The 15,594-nt window shown below is 38.9% G+C and overlaps 1 protein-coding gene across 1 annotated transcript; it reads right to left on the bottom strand.

Moving 5' to 3' along the window:
• Nucleotides 1–1,132: 1,132 nt before the first annotated feature.
• On the bottom strand, nt 1,133–5,581 carry LOC307133622 (uncharacterized protein). The gene is made up of 13 exons (XM_079828754.1): nt 5,542–5,581; nt 4,346–4,476; nt 3,888–4,067; nt 3,710–3,802; nt 3,430–3,495; nt 2,776–2,868; nt 2,633–2,680; nt 2,480–2,557; nt 2,333–2,395; nt 2,031–2,072; nt 1,731–1,945; nt 1,423–1,582; nt 1,133–1,340 (listed from the first exon to the last, which is right to left on the bottom strand). The coding sequence occupies exons 3-13, from the start codon at nt 3,985–3,987 to the stop codon at nt 1,180–1,182; spliced, it is 1,119 nt and encodes a 372-aa protein (XP_079684880.1). The 5' UTR covers nt 3,988–4,067; nt 4,346–4,476; nt 5,542–5,581; the 3' UTR covers nt 1,133–1,179.
• Nucleotides 5,582–15,594: the final 10,013 nt, after the last annotated feature.

Genomic DNA, 15,594 nt, shown 5'->3' on the forward strand with positions numbered 1-15,594 from the left:
ACTGTGTGCTCATACTGTGGTCACTGTGATGTCACTGCGCACTCACTGTGTGCTCATACTGTGATCACTGTGTGCTCATACTGTGATCACTGTGTGCTCATACTGTGATCACTGTGTGCTCATACTGTGATCACTGTGTGCTCATACTGTGATCACTGTGTGCTCATACTGTGGTCACTGTGATGTCACTGCGCACTCACTGTGTGCTCATACTGTGATCACTGTGTGCTCATACTGTGATCACTGTGTGCTCATACTGTGGTCACTGTGATGTCACTGCGCACTCACTGTGTGCTCATACTGTGATCACTGTGTGCTCATACTGTGATCACTGTGTGCTCAAACTGTGATCACTGTGTGCTCATACTGTGGTCACTGTGATGTCACTGCGCACTCACTGTGTGCTCATACTGTGGTCACTGTGTGCTCATTCTGTGGTCACTGTGATGTCACTGCGCACTCACTGTGTGCTCATACTGTGATCACTGTGTGCTCATACTGTGGTCACTGTGATGTCACTGCACACTCACTGTGTGCTCATACTCTGGTCACTGTGTGCTCATACTGTGGTCACTGTGATGTCACTGCACACTCACTGTGTGCTCATACTCTGGTCACTGTGTGCTCATACTGTGGTCACTGTGATGTCACTGCGCACTCACTGTGTGGTCATACTGTGATCACTGTGTGCTCATACTGTGGTCACTGTGATGTCACTGCGCACTCACTGTGTGCTCATACTCTGGTCACTGTGTGCTCATACTGTGATCACTGTGTGCTCATACTGTGGTCACTGTGATGTCACTGCGCACTCACTGTGTGCTCATACTCTGGTCACTGTGTGCTCATACTGTGATCACTGTGTGCTCATACTGTGATCACTGTGTGCTCATACTGTGGTCACTGTGATGTCACTGCGCACTCACTGTGTGCTCATACTCTGGTCACTGTGTGCTCATACTGTGATCACTGTGTGCTCATACTGTGATCACTGTGTGCTCATACTGTGGTCACTGTGATGTCACTGCGCACTCACTGTGTGCTCATACTGTGAGATCACCATATAACACCACTATGCAATAATGGTGTTAGTTCACTGTTATCTAAAATTATTCAGTTAACTCAAACTTTTACACCCACATTCTTTATTTCCATAAATAAAAACAATCAAACAAAAAGTCAGCTTTTTCCTTTATTTGGTTTCCTTTTCAGCCTGGTGTTGGCGTTGGACAAAAAAATTTCTACTTGGCGAATACATTCCGCGTCTGGTGTTGTTCTGGTGGTTACTTTTAGCTTCTTCACCTCTATTTCATTTTGTTTGTGAAAACACCTGACACATTCTAAAAACACAAAGAGCAAGGTGTTAACATTACAATTTCTATAGCAGCATCCAGATGCACAAACCAAAACTTAAACACTTACTTTTCAAACATGTCAGGAGCACAGGTGGCAACACCTTCTTCCCATCTTTCCCCGTTCTGTTATACAGACAGAGAACATTGTCTGACGCTATGCTTTTTAAAGCCTGTCTCACCATCTCACCTATATTGGAGCTGCCGTGAGTATGGATGAGATGGTGTACCTGACAAAAACATACATAATATTGTCATGATTAAAATATACCAGGCTTCAACATTTCTTTTACATGGTATCTGCTGCAAAAAAATAAAAAAATAAAACTGTGGCTTTGTTGTAAAAAATAAACGCTAAATTTATATAGTAGTACTAACATAAAGCTCTCGATAATTTTTGTCTTCTTCAAGCCTCTGACAGAAGGCTTCAAACGTTTCAAAGCTGGAGCACTGTTGTTGTTTAAAAAGTTCCTCATGGGCATCTTCTTCTGCCTGCTTCATGAGAACAGACTTAACTTTTGCCAAGTCATTCATGATGACAGCTTGTCTCTGTTCCAGCATTTGAATTTGTTGGAGTATCTTAGTATTCAGATCTGAAAAATTGTAAAGTTAGATTGTTATATAGCAAAGGATTGTTGTCTGTATAAATAAATAATGTCTAATTGATATATCACATACCAAACAATTTCTCCATGGTGACTTTGCATTTTGTTTCCTTCCCTGTTATCAAAATTACATACATAAGGTCAGTGAAATTGTATTTATCTAAATCAGTTATATTGTTTCTATATTTATTTTTCTACATCAATTAAACCGTTTTTTCCCTGATCGTTTTATCCACAATGCACATGTAGGTGGTTCACTTTAATTGTGGGGACATTTGGTACAATGTAAAAAAAACACGCGCACGCACACACGCGCACACACGCACGCACACGCACGCGCACGCACACAATAAATTATATTAAATTATAACTCACCTAAAGAAGCAGAGCTTTTGGGATGATCATCCTCATGCATTGCCACATTTCCCTGAAGAGTATCTGTGAGAGTCATGACACAACATTCTCTTATAAGGTACCTTGTGATGTGTTTGCATGTGTTAAAGGGAATATCTATTGTCTCACCTAAGAATACTGGGTTGGGCTGGCTTGAGTTTAAATAACTGTCATCAGGGCTTCCATTGTTATCATCCAGACAGTCACCTGAACAATGCGAATTAGAATGATCAAATTAGCTTAACCAGATTCAATTTAAGAGAAAAAGTGTTTCATACTCACCCGATGTTTTGACACACAGAGCTTTCTGAATAAGTGGACTCTTGACTACTTTCAAGAAAAGACATAAGACATTCAAAATCTGCAAATAAAATTATAAAGCTGATTCTGCTAAGTTCCTTAGATAAGTTAAAACACAAGCTTACCATGGTATCTGGGAGTTTTGGCCAGCTGAACATTCTTTGTCTTCAGACCAACTCGCTTCATTGCATTTCTTGACTTCTTTAAATGCACATCATCTGTTTATCACATTAAAATTAGTATGATCACCTAATCTTTTGCCATAACAAACCTTGTATACACATGTCAAGTCATGTGATGTTGTTGAAGATCATGAAAGTCTGAGAGGAATATATAGAAGTAAGTGGCTTAATGTACATCAATACATGAATGCATGGGTTTTCTAACCGGGGTCAGGGGACCCAAAACATTGTAAGGGTCTTCATAAAATTCATAAAAAACATAAATATTAATATATTCAAACATTGTTACAGTCACATTTTTAAGTTCTTGATAGAGACATTTAAGTGTTTATATTTGGGGGTTTTTATCTGTAGTATGGGATTTGTATTTCTTTGTAAAACAGAATTCTTTGTAAAGCTTCTATAAAACTAATAAATTTGAACTAAAAATGTTTATCTTCAGGTTTACATGTCCAACATTACTCCTTAGCTAAAGGTTCATCATATATGGTGGGTTTTGGCAATATAAAGTGTAAAAACCTCTGCATAGTAACACATTATACACACCATTAATACATGAATTTATCTTTTGAATATGTGTGTATATGTTTAAATCACCTGAGACATCAGAGCTTGTGGGCTTGGGATCATCCTCATCTTTTTTCCCACTTCTCTGAAGAGTATCTTTAAAGATAGATCATGCAGAAGAAAAATATTTTATATTAAATAAAAGTTTAGTTAAAAAGTTAAAACACTGTCACACTGAACTTTCTGAATGAGCTGAATATTGACTAATGTTCAAAAGAAGAAAAAAACAAACTAATAAAAAATGGATTGAAAAAACATAAAAGCGCTTTAGCAAGTTCAAAGTTCTACATCAAAGTTAAAACAGGCTAACCATGGTATATAGGAGGTTTGGGCAGTGGGACATTTCTTGACTTCAGACCAGATTGCTTCACTTCATTTCCTGACTGCTTCAAGTTCATATCATCTGTTTAGTACATAAAAATAAAGAATGATCACAGAGTTATGGCTAAATTGTTTTCTGCATACCAATCATTTCAATATATACAGACCTTCACAGGAAGATGTCTCTGAATTGATGTCACTTTCATTACAGAGCTTATTTTTCCTTTTTCTCTTCTCACGTAATTCCACAACTGCAGGGTCTGTCATTGAATAAGTAATTGAGTCCTCTGCTGCTGAGACCCCCGTTGTGTAATCTGAGATGTATTGATTTGCTTGATCATAGTCTCCTGTAAGTGGTAAATTTATGTATACTATGTGTATAATGGAAATTCAGTCAACTATTTATTCATCATTGAATACATAAATATATTATGATTAGTAAATTTATAAGACCACCTATCATAATATTGAGAAAAAAATCTTCCAGAAATGTTAAATACTTATGTAAAACTAAAATTGTGATTGTCTTATATTAAGCACAACAACTTGAATTTGTGTTCTTATACCCACATTTCAGCATCACATTCATTTTCAATTCAAATGCACCATTATTGCAACTTCTTACCAATTGATGGTCCAACGATCTTCACAATGTCATAAACCTTCCAGTTAGGGTTTGGTGGAGAATTGTTTTTAATGTTTGAGAGTGATGATGTCCATCGACACTTCAATGTTCCATTGTCATCAAAAATCCAACTGATTGGTACAACAGATGTCTGTCCATCACCGAATAAACAAATTCGATACTGACACACACACACACACACACACACACACACACACACACACACACACACACACACACACACACACACACACACACACACACACACACACACACACACACACACACACACACACACACACACACACACACACACACACACACACACACACACACACACACACACACACACACACACACACACACACACACACCTTAATTTTTGTTTCCAAATCCTAACAGGCCAAAAAGAACTTCTGTATTAGTAAAACATTATATGAAACACATAAATCTTTTACACATTTTTTTAGTTTGAGAGGACAACCTTAGCCACTCTCACTGATTACTGTATTTGATAATTGTTTAAGAAGTCTTCTTTGGACAATTGTTGTGCATCCTAAAGAAAGTGTGTATCATAAAGTACTTTAAACTACACTTTTGTAGATCTACACTTTACATTCTTAATGATGTAGTGTTGCATCTGATGTCTGGGTAAAGTTGCTTGTTATGTTAATAAGAGGATGAATGTCAGTCACTTTGAGTTTTGGTAAATGGGAAGTGACGTTGAAGCTTTTAACATAAAACAGCTACAGTTCTGCAGATAGAAGTTGTTGTTAAAAAACTAGTCATATAGCGTGGTGAAATAAGGCTTTTTATCTTTAATATGAGTATCTAAGAGTAGGCGTACTTCATCTTTTTATCCAAAGAGCAATGATAGTTTGAATGAGCAACCAGTGCAGCATTCTTGCTTACTGTTGTTTTACAGCGCTTGTTAATTATTGAAATATAAGTATAAATAAAAAAAATGTATATATTGAAATATAAAGTTAGTAATGTTGTAATGATCTGACTTAACAGGCCTAACAATTCACAAATACTGATATGCAAACTAGCTGCAGCTAGCAATTTTGGTGTGATTACTGAAGGTAAAAGGGCTGGTGCACATGTAGCATGTGTGAGCAGTACTCTGCTAAAAAAAAAAAAAAAAAAGACCAGACCACATTGCACATCTAAAAGTTTGTAAATAGGCCACTCACCATTTCTGCGGTGTAACAATACCATGCACAACTTTTTCTTCTTCTTTACATGTTTTATGGTGGTTGGAAGACCAGCTTAGATGGTGCATTTACCACCGCCAACTGGACCGGAGTGTGAAGCATTCACAATGAGCTCACGCTTTACACACATGCTGAGGATCACAGTATGAGAATCAGATGAACTCACAATGAGCTCACGCTTTACACACATGCTGAGGATCACAGTATGAGAATCAGATGAACTCACAATGAGCTCACGCTTTACACACATGCTGAGGATCACAGTATGAGAATCAGATGAACTCACAATGAGCTCACGCTTTACACACATGCTGAGGATCACAGTATGAGGATCAGATGAACTCATGTTGAGCTCACGCTTTACACACATGCTGAGGATCACAGTATGAGGATCAGATGAACTCATGTTGAGCTCACGCTTTACACACATGCTGAGGATCACAGTATGAGGATCAGATGAACTCACCTTGAGCTCACGCTTTACACACATGCTGAGGATCACAGTATGAGGATCAGATGAACTCACCTTGAGCTCACGCTTTACACACATGCTGAGGAACACAGTATGAGGATCAGATGAACTCACCTTGAGCTCACGCTTTACACACATGCTGAGGATCACAGTATGAGGATCAGATGAACTCACCTTGAGCTCACGCTTTACACACATGCTGAGGATCACAGTATGAGGATCAGATGAACTCACCTTGAGCTCACGCTTTACACACATGCTGAGGATCACAGTATGAGGATTGTGTGATGTCACTGTGATCATCGCATGATCTCACGTGTTGACTGGGTGGAACATACACAATCAGGATTGAATGGCTCAGCGCTTGTTCACTGACCAATTCTGCCTTCTAGTGCATACGTTTGACCAACGAAGAGTAGAACATGCTATAGATTCATGATTTGGTTTAGTCAGATTGACCGAAACGGTTTCAACTAGTGTCAGAGTTAAGTTGAACTGAAGCATTTGATGGTTTCATGCATTTATAAAGGGAACGCACTCTGCTCACTTACTATATTCATAAAAGATTTGAATAATTGTATTCCCGTGCTGCGATTTAGTTGCTGTACAGGATGCAATCTTAATGAAAAATGGGTCGGATTGAGTACGGAATTAAATTGCTGCTATCGAATATCCAGTCAAACCTTGTTTATTAAGCAAACCTTACTTGACATATGGTGCTTTGAGTACTAGCGAGATACACTTTGTTTAATTCATAATTGTAACCATGGCGTCGTAGTACAGAAGGACCGAATGAGACATAGCACTAAATTCTAAAGTTCCTAAAATAGACAGAAGCATCCAGATATCAGTAGCGGAATAAAACACGAATAGAGTCATATTAACTGGAGTAACGCAAAGACAAAAGCACAATTACTATACATGTTTGCTTTAATGAACTAATTTATTAATATGAAGCGCATATTTATAAAGCAATAAGCAACGGCACCTTTATAAGAGCACAGAACGCTACGGTTCTTCCTCATAGTAAAGGAAGCCATGTCAAATCACACAAGGAAGCCATTTCAACACTGGGTGCCCCGTATGTTTGAGCAAAATATGTACTCTGCTGATGACAGGCCCATAACACTTCTAAGCTTGAAACTATGGTGTCAGTTTCAATTGCATTTTGTATGTGACGAACTCACAGCGTTTGCAAGATGGATAGCACCATTGAATGAGAACGGATCAAGCACTGATGTCGGTGCTGTACTTAAAAATATATGCTGAGCAAATTAGCATAGTTAATTCAACTTTAGCGATCTGATAACACTGAATCCATTCGCGATTTCAGCTTAACTTCTGTTAATCATGAAGCCCCGATTAATGGGTGCATGTCGCTTTAAAACCCGTATTGGATTCCTTGCATTCATGGGGAGAATGATAGAGGCTAATATGCTGTGCCAGCTGTTCGGTTTCAGCTTTTCTAAACAAAATACAATCGTTAACGGTAACCAGTGTCATGCGAATCATTTACAAGGCACTGTGGATAGTTTACAACACGAGCAAGCGATAACGAGCAACGCACAAGCAGGTGCGCGTCTCGTGCACGCATGCTTGCGACAATTTGAGAAAGAGTAAAATACTACACCCGATCGATATTGGAAATGCATAATCACATATCACTGTGATGAATGGTGATGAAGTGATGACGCCAGAATGGTGATGAAGATCACAGCCGTGTCTTTGATAACATGCCCAGATAGTCCTCCATTGAAAGTGACTGCTCTGGATCTAAACGCGTGTCTGTTGCCGCGACAGCCCAATGAACAGAATGATAGGCTGACATGGACTTTGAACGCCACTGTATTGCACATTAGGACCAGCGATCGACCGCCACGGAACGTCCGGATCGTCAACTGCAATGCTGGTGTCAGCATCTGTGAACTCAGACGTGTTAATTACCGATCTTTTATACTCTGAGAATTATGACTTGATTGGATAGGTCTGAATGTGATAAGTGACGTAACATTGAATCTTCCTGCCAGAACTTGCGCATAAGCTTCATGTTTGTCAAAAGAAAAAGGTTCAGTCCAAACATTAAAACGTTTTCTAAGTGAAAATGATGTGTTTGCCAAAAACACATCCAAAGAGTTTTTACTTGACTTTACTAATCACTCCTGAAGAAAAAATACATGTCACCAGACTTTTTTTTAATAAGAATTTAAAGAATAAAAATAGTCAAAGTCAAGTTTTATTAAAAGAAAATAGACAACATGCTTTGCTTTTGTGGCAAACAAACTATATATATTTTTTAAATCGTGTATGTCTTATTTTGTAGTCAAAAGTGTATTTGTTCTTTTGCAACACACACACACACACACACACACACACACACACACACACACGCACACACACACACACACACACACACACACACACACACATATGTATGTGTGTATTTATTTAAATATATATTATATGTGTGTGTGTATATATATATATATATATATATATATATATATATATATATATATATATATATATATATATATATATATATATATATATATATATATATACATACAACTTAAATCTGGTCACCCTACTGAAAGTTATAGTTTAATTTTATTATGAACATTGATGTAACAGCATAAGTATGACTTCAGTGTAACCTATTTGTTATTGTGTCTAGATATCACTGGAGGCAGAAAGTGCCAACCTGAAAGCTTTCTCCTGCAGTTGTGCGGCTGGTAAAGGATTCTGCAATCACGTAGTTGCCATCCTGTACCAGACAGCACATTATTCACAGTTGGGTCTGCAGGCTGTCCCCCTCCCCTTGGCCTGCACAAGTGGCTTGCAAACATGGCACAGACCAAGAACACAGGTGGGTTTGTGATAAACATGTCATTGTGATTTAAGAACTTATGTGTATCTATAACAACTGTAAATTATTATAAAAACACCCCTAGTAGTGCCTACAGACTGTAACTGCTTTTTGTCTTCTACTTTTAAGGGAATCCTGAACCTGTTAGTGAGCTGGTGGTGCAAAAGCCCAAAACAGTGGGCAAGAACGGTCTGAGGTCCACTTTGTATAAGGCATATACAGGTGATACATTTGTTAACTGTTTGATTTTTGCTTTGTGAGAGTAAGTTAAGTTTTTATTTTATTTTATGTTATGACTAGCATCATTATGGTTACCACTGAAACAATGAAGAAAATGTAAATGTAGTTAAGCACTCATGTCTAACTATTCTTTTGTGTGGCCAATAATCTTGTGCATCTCTTTGCTCTTTTTTTCTAGGACCACTGCCAGATCCATATATGATGGCATCTGGAAGCAAATTAAGCCAGGTGCAGCCCCAGCCTCTCATGGCTGTTGTATTGGATGGGGTTATTGAGATGGAGCTGACGCCATCTAAATTTGGGTCTGTCCCTCGTGGATCCCCCATGTCCTATCACTGTCCACCCAAGAAGTCCAGTGACCTCATCTTACACCACATGGCTCCAGAATTTCCATCTCTTCCTCTGATGCAGCACACTTTTCCCAGGTTGCATTTCGTCCCGACCTTACATCAGTTAATGCATCTCCAGTCTCTTGAAGTGTCACCGCAGCTGTCCAGAGAGATAGCAAAAGAAACTCAGCAGCAGTCCAAATGTCCTGCGTGGACACAGCTACGGCGACCAAGGCTGACTGCCAGTCGTTTTTGGGATGCATGTTGTAGTAGGGCGTGTCGTGCAGAGCAGGAGCCTGCAGCTATTCAGATGATCAGAGGCTCCACAAAGCAAACAGCTGCAATGAAGCGTGGTCTGCTGGTGGAGCCTGAAGTGCTGGCAAACTATTCTGAACTGATGCTAGTTAATGTGCTACCAGCAGGATTCATCATTCACCCTGACGCACCACATCTCGGGGCCAGTCCAGACGGTCGGGTGTATGACCCTTCAGAGCCGTCTCCTTTTGGCCTGGTTGAGGTGAAGAGCAGCACAAAAAAATTATCCTTCTCAGGTTGCTCACCTCAAGGTGCAGGAAGGCCATGCCAGTCTGAGGCGTTCAAATAAGTACTACTGGCAGGTTCAGGGCCAACTGGCAATCACAGGACTGACGTGGTGTGACTTTGTTACCGATACCCTATCAACTTTTACTGTGGAAAGAATTTGGCGCGATGACTCATTCATAGCGGAAATGAAAGGGAAATTAGATCTATATTATTATGGCACATACATGAATGCATACCTAGAATTCCACTAATCTTGTCTTTACCAATCAGTTTTGCCTTCTGTTTTACTGTTGATAAACTTTAATGTTATTTTCTATTGTAAATGTTTGATGTTATTTATTGAATAAGTTGTTATTAATCAGTTGATGTTACACATACAAAAAAAAATTAAAGGATGCATCATTTTGACCAAAATTGTTTTAATTGTTTATTCATTGTTTTAGTGAAATCAGTCACATTTCAACAGGAAAATATTAAGACTATAACAATTACATTTAATTTGATGTTTAAGAATATGTGGGAATACTATTTACATACTATTAACACATTATACATACAAAAATATTAATTAATTCACTCTTCAAAACAAAAAGGTCCTTGATAATTTGCTAAAACACAGCAGTTAAGTCAGATCTGATTCACACTGTCAATCAGTGTGAGCGGCACAGGAGAGTCCCAGATGTGAAAAGACTTTACTCTACAGATCACTCTCTCCACTATGATTCTGAGGCGGCTATGGCTTGGGTTTGTTCCATTTCCTCCTTGCTGAATTGAGCTGAACGCTTAAAAGGTGGAATGATGAGATTAGCTCCAATGTCAGCAAGGAGGTCTTGAATGTGGAACCCTTTATCCGCCATGATATCGTCCCCTGGCTCCAGCAAGGGAAGGACTCCACTGATCCTGGAGATCTCCTTATCTGAGATGCACCCAGTGTACAGTGGTGAGACGAATGTCACCAAACCATTGGGAGCAACTCCAATCAGCCCTTTCAATGTTGTCCTGTTTTTGTAGTTTGAAAATGTTTCTGACTGCAAGGTCAGGGATGAGGCTGTCTCCAGGGCAATTTCTGTGCAGTCCAGTATCCCTCTGACATTGGGACATGACCTCTGGAATTTAAAGAGCACCTATCATGGCATTTAAAATGTTCCAAATATTGTTTTAGAAGTCCCCAACAACAGTTTTGCATGCATGCAATGACAAAAAAGACTTTAGTTTTCTTATAATATGCATTTATTTTTACCTGTTTTGACAGCGATTCTCAAATGATTCCTTTAGTGATTCACTTTTCAAAACCCCGCCTTTACGTGACGCTAATCTGCGGTGATTGGTCCGATGACCCAGTCAGTTGTGATTGGTATAGTCTGTGCCGTCTATGGTCTGTGCAGATATTTTCGGAAACGGAACGCCCATCAAAGTCTTATAGTGACAGTAATTTGTTAATATGTGTCAGGAGTTATGAATATGAAAACCGCGTCGGTACCGTTTGATTGTAATATGAGCCTCAGCTGATCTCATTCATAAAAAAACTCCTCTATTCTCCTCACGAAGACTCGCGACAAATCAACATCCCTCAGGGCTTTTAGTTCAAAAGTGTGCAGATGAGGAGACATATTGATAGATTCTCATATGTCTGTGTCAAATTTCTAAACAGAGGAGTATTTTTTATTCAATACTTCCTCAAAATGGGCAGTTATAGCCTAATCATGAGCGATTGAGTCTCTTCTGTGTTGTTTTCAATTCATACTGGCAGCCGGAGGGCGCTCTGTGCACATGTAGTCCATGTACAGACAGACGAAGAAGAACCATGTGCCATAATAGAAGTCCATAATAAAATCTTCCTGAGATCGCGAAACATACATTTGACGACTAATAAACACACAATCGCGACGATGTATGGTTTGTCTTCAAGCCACTTAGTCTTCAAATGCTCATCCTTGGGCAGATGAAAGAAGTTTGCTTTTGAGTCGCACTTCAGAACACCGCGTCTCGTCTCCATGATGTTTTCTAGTTTTCACTGGCGTCTTGGAGCGCAATAAGTGGGCGTATCGTATTCAAATAACTTGACAAGTTGACGTCATCTAGTCAGAGAAAAAGCTTCGGTCTTCTAACGATTCTTAAAAATGACTCCGAGTCGACTCTTACTTTTGAAAGAAAATAACTATATATACGGTGCACTGTCATATTTCAAGCAATCACAGGATGTTTTTGTTCACTTAGATCTATGTTACACACTACATGAAAGGTAAATTTCAAAATTCCATGATAGGTGCTCTTTAAGGGGCATAGTGGACTTAACCTTTTCCCTGCTTATCCAGATGGGAAGTGAGCCCAGCATCATGACAAGATAATTGGCACAGGTAATGGTAACCCTGCTGACCCTGGCAATGCTCACATTAAACATGTCATCAATGAGCTGCTCCTTCATGCCAACTGCAACCCGCATGGAGTACATCAAGAACTCATCTATTAATGGCATGATGCGTGGTGGGCTGGGATCCTGGCAGCCTTCCTCACCTGCCCTCTTTGCTTTGGTCCAGTACACCAGTCTAAGGGCAGATGGTGCAACCGTCCCTTCTCAAAGGAGCAGTAAAATTGTTCCAAGGGAATAGACTCGAGACAACACCACTCTTCAGGCGACGAATGACGCAGCCACCAACGTAATCATCCAGAGCGAAGTGCCGGCTGCAGACATAGGTGCTCCCTCTTTTTATATTAAAACTGTTCCCTTCCTCTCTTCGGATCGCCTGGATCCATTTGGGTTTCAGTTTTGGATCCACAGAAAAAGAATGAAATGAAAGGTAGGGCTGTTTTTGGGTGGAACACGAACAGCCTGGAACACAACAGACACTGCGACTCATTGACTCTGACATCTTTCGTATCTGCCGCTATGACAACAGGAAGTTCTAATACACTTCATTGACGTATTTCCGGTCGAAAAATGCGGATGTGCGTAAAAGGTCTATAGCGGATGAGAAACCCCTCGTAATTTAAAAATACTACTGTTAATGTTTCACAAAATGTAGTTTTAAGACTTTTTCAGGCGAGAATGTACTTGTTTAAAGCTCAAATCTGTGGTTTACTTATAAAGAGAGCGCCTTTTTGAAAATTTGATCCGGCGTTTTCGGAGTTGTGAGATCCAGTCGATCAGCGGGCGCTTTCCCCGCCGAGAGCAGCCCGAGAGAGCACGGCTAGTCCTTCTGACGTCAGCCGCTGGGTCTGATGTCTTCAGATATAATTTGTCTTCTAACGGGCGATCTTTGGTCTCATGAATCTATAATTTGTTCCCTGGCAATCGTTTTGACTGAGGGCAAAGTGAAGTTTCATATTTTTAGGCAATTAAACACATAAACTGACATTTAAGAAAAATAGACTGGGTTGTGTTTTATGTCATAATTCATTTTATTACAGTGATAATCACACCTGTCTGAACCACATATTAATGTTTTTTTTTTTATGTAAACGAAAAGAGGCAGGGTTTTTAATATTTCGTTTTGTTATAATTATACATGCAATAACATCGCCTGCACTACATTTGTGTAGCTATAATATGTTTAATATTTTTGAATGAAAATGAAAAGAGGCAGAGTGATGTTTTATCATATATTTTGTTTTATTGTAGCCTAATATATACATGTATACACACTGAATAACACTATCAAGAACGCTGCTGTTCCATTAGCAGAGTACCAGACTATTGTCCTCCCGTCTTCGGGAGTTCGTTCTCCGGAGTTGAACTTGGCAAGCCTGAACTACCACGGACGCAAGTCAGAAGTTTGCGTACTTGGTAAATAGAAACTTATATTTTAGGCTACAATAAAACAAAATATGTCATAAAACACCACTGCCTCTTTTCATTTTTTTTTTTACAAAAAAATCTTAAACATATAAGCCACACAAATGTCGTTCAGGCAGCTACATTGATTATCTCAGAATCAGAATCAGAATCAGAATCAGAAAAAGCTTTATTGCCAAGTCCATTTTTACACATAAAAGGAATTTGTTTTGGTGTTGAGCAAGTCACACCGAGTCGACCATCTGCGGCGTCTCTTGAGTTGGAAAGAAGAATACAGCATAACATGAGGAGAGGTGAGATGTGGAGAGGAGAAAGAAAAAAAACAACCCCCAGACTATGCTCCTTTCGGGAGTACAGTGTGGGAACAGTAAAAAAAACACCTCAGCAACATAAGCGCATACACTTTACAACATGAAAAACACACGACTTGCAACAGGGTAGGGGAGGGGGAGGGGGAGTTAGGGGTTGAGGTATCCCAGCACAGGCAGGCGGCCACACGGCCTTATATATTACCTTATAACAAAACAAAGAATAAAACACAACCCTGCCTCTTTTCGTTTAGATTTAAAAAAAATAATAGGCCTATATTAAACATTAATATGTGGTTTAGGTAAGGTGACCAGATTTCTGAAATGGAAACCGGAGACATTTCCTATTTGAGTGGTCAAATATCACTAAAACCGAATTTGTTATTATCTTTTAATTAAAAAACGGGACAATATATTTTTAAATGTTTTTGTTTGTTTATTTGTTGTTGTTGTTGTGGGCTCTCTATATTATTATTAACATTAATAATTATTATGATTTAGTTTGATTATTAGGATTTTTATATGGATTTAATACAATTCAACGCACCCGCAAAAAAAAAAAAAAAAAATTAAATCGTTAATAGTTGCCATTGTAAATAACAAGCAGTTCCAAACAATATTATAACATGACTTAACAAAAACACATTACAAAAATAAAACATAAATATGATAAATAAAACTATTTAACAAATTTTTAACATTTTATAATTGTATTTAATATTTTAATTTTCACAAGTTTATGCTACTATATAAGTAATAAATAAAAATAAAAAATGTTTTATTAGGCTTGTGCTTAAAAATAACTCTTACTATCCTAAATTGGTCTTGTTTTGCATTTTAGGCTTATTTTAAGCAGAAATGATGTGTATTCTGGATGTGTTGCAAGTGACAAAACAATGCCGCACCCCGTTGAGGCTCTGTTATAAAGCACAAGCAAACAGTATTACTTTAATTGATGATAATGTTGCTCTGCTCTCGGTAACGTTCTTAGTAGTAGAGGCTCGCGCACAACCAAGTTCAGCATATCATGCTGGGGTGTTGGGGGCATAAAGGCCAATTTATACTTCTGCGTCTGACCTACGCCGTAGCTACGCCGTACCCTGACGCGCACCTCTCCAAAAATGTAACGCGTCAATTCTACGCGGACTGCAAGCACTGTGATTGGTCTGCCAGAACCCCTCCCTCAGGTCAACAAATAAATAAAAAATCTGCAATAGGAGTGTGTGTGTGTTTGTGTGTGTGTGTGTGTCCAGAAATGGGATGATAGTTCCTTACGTCTGCTATAACACAATATTTTGTAGTCCAGCGATTCTTTATGCAACTAAATAAATACATAGATCCGCTGAGTAGCCTATAGTTCCCATTCAGTCGGTCACGTTCGACGTACGTCGGACGTACCGACGAATTGGGATCACTTCTGGGAGCCCCTATCAGCTTCGAGCTATCTAGAACCGGCCAATGAACAATTGGCGTGCGAGATT

Source organism: Gobio gobio (genome assembly GCF_949357685.1).
Source record: "Gobio gobio genome assembly, chromosome: 11".
Lineage (NCBI taxonomy): Eukaryota > Metazoa > Chordata > Actinopteri > Cypriniformes > Gobionidae > Gobio > Gobio gobio.

Bases quoted from the DNA above. Each gene is read 5' to 3' on its own strand.
- LOC307133622 (XM_079828754.1), bottom strand. From the start codon at position 3,987: ATGACAGACCCTGCAGTTGTGGAATTACGTGAGAAGAGAAAAAGGAAA. The intron at 2,558-2,632 runs GTGAGTATGAAA...CGCATTGTTCAG, and splicing joins TCTGTGTGTCAAAACATCGG to GTGACTGTCTGGATGATAAC. The intron at 1,341-1,422 runs GTAAGTGTTTAA...TTGTGTTTTTAG, and splicing joins GCTCCTGACATGTTTGAAAA to AATGTGTCAGGTGTTTTCAC.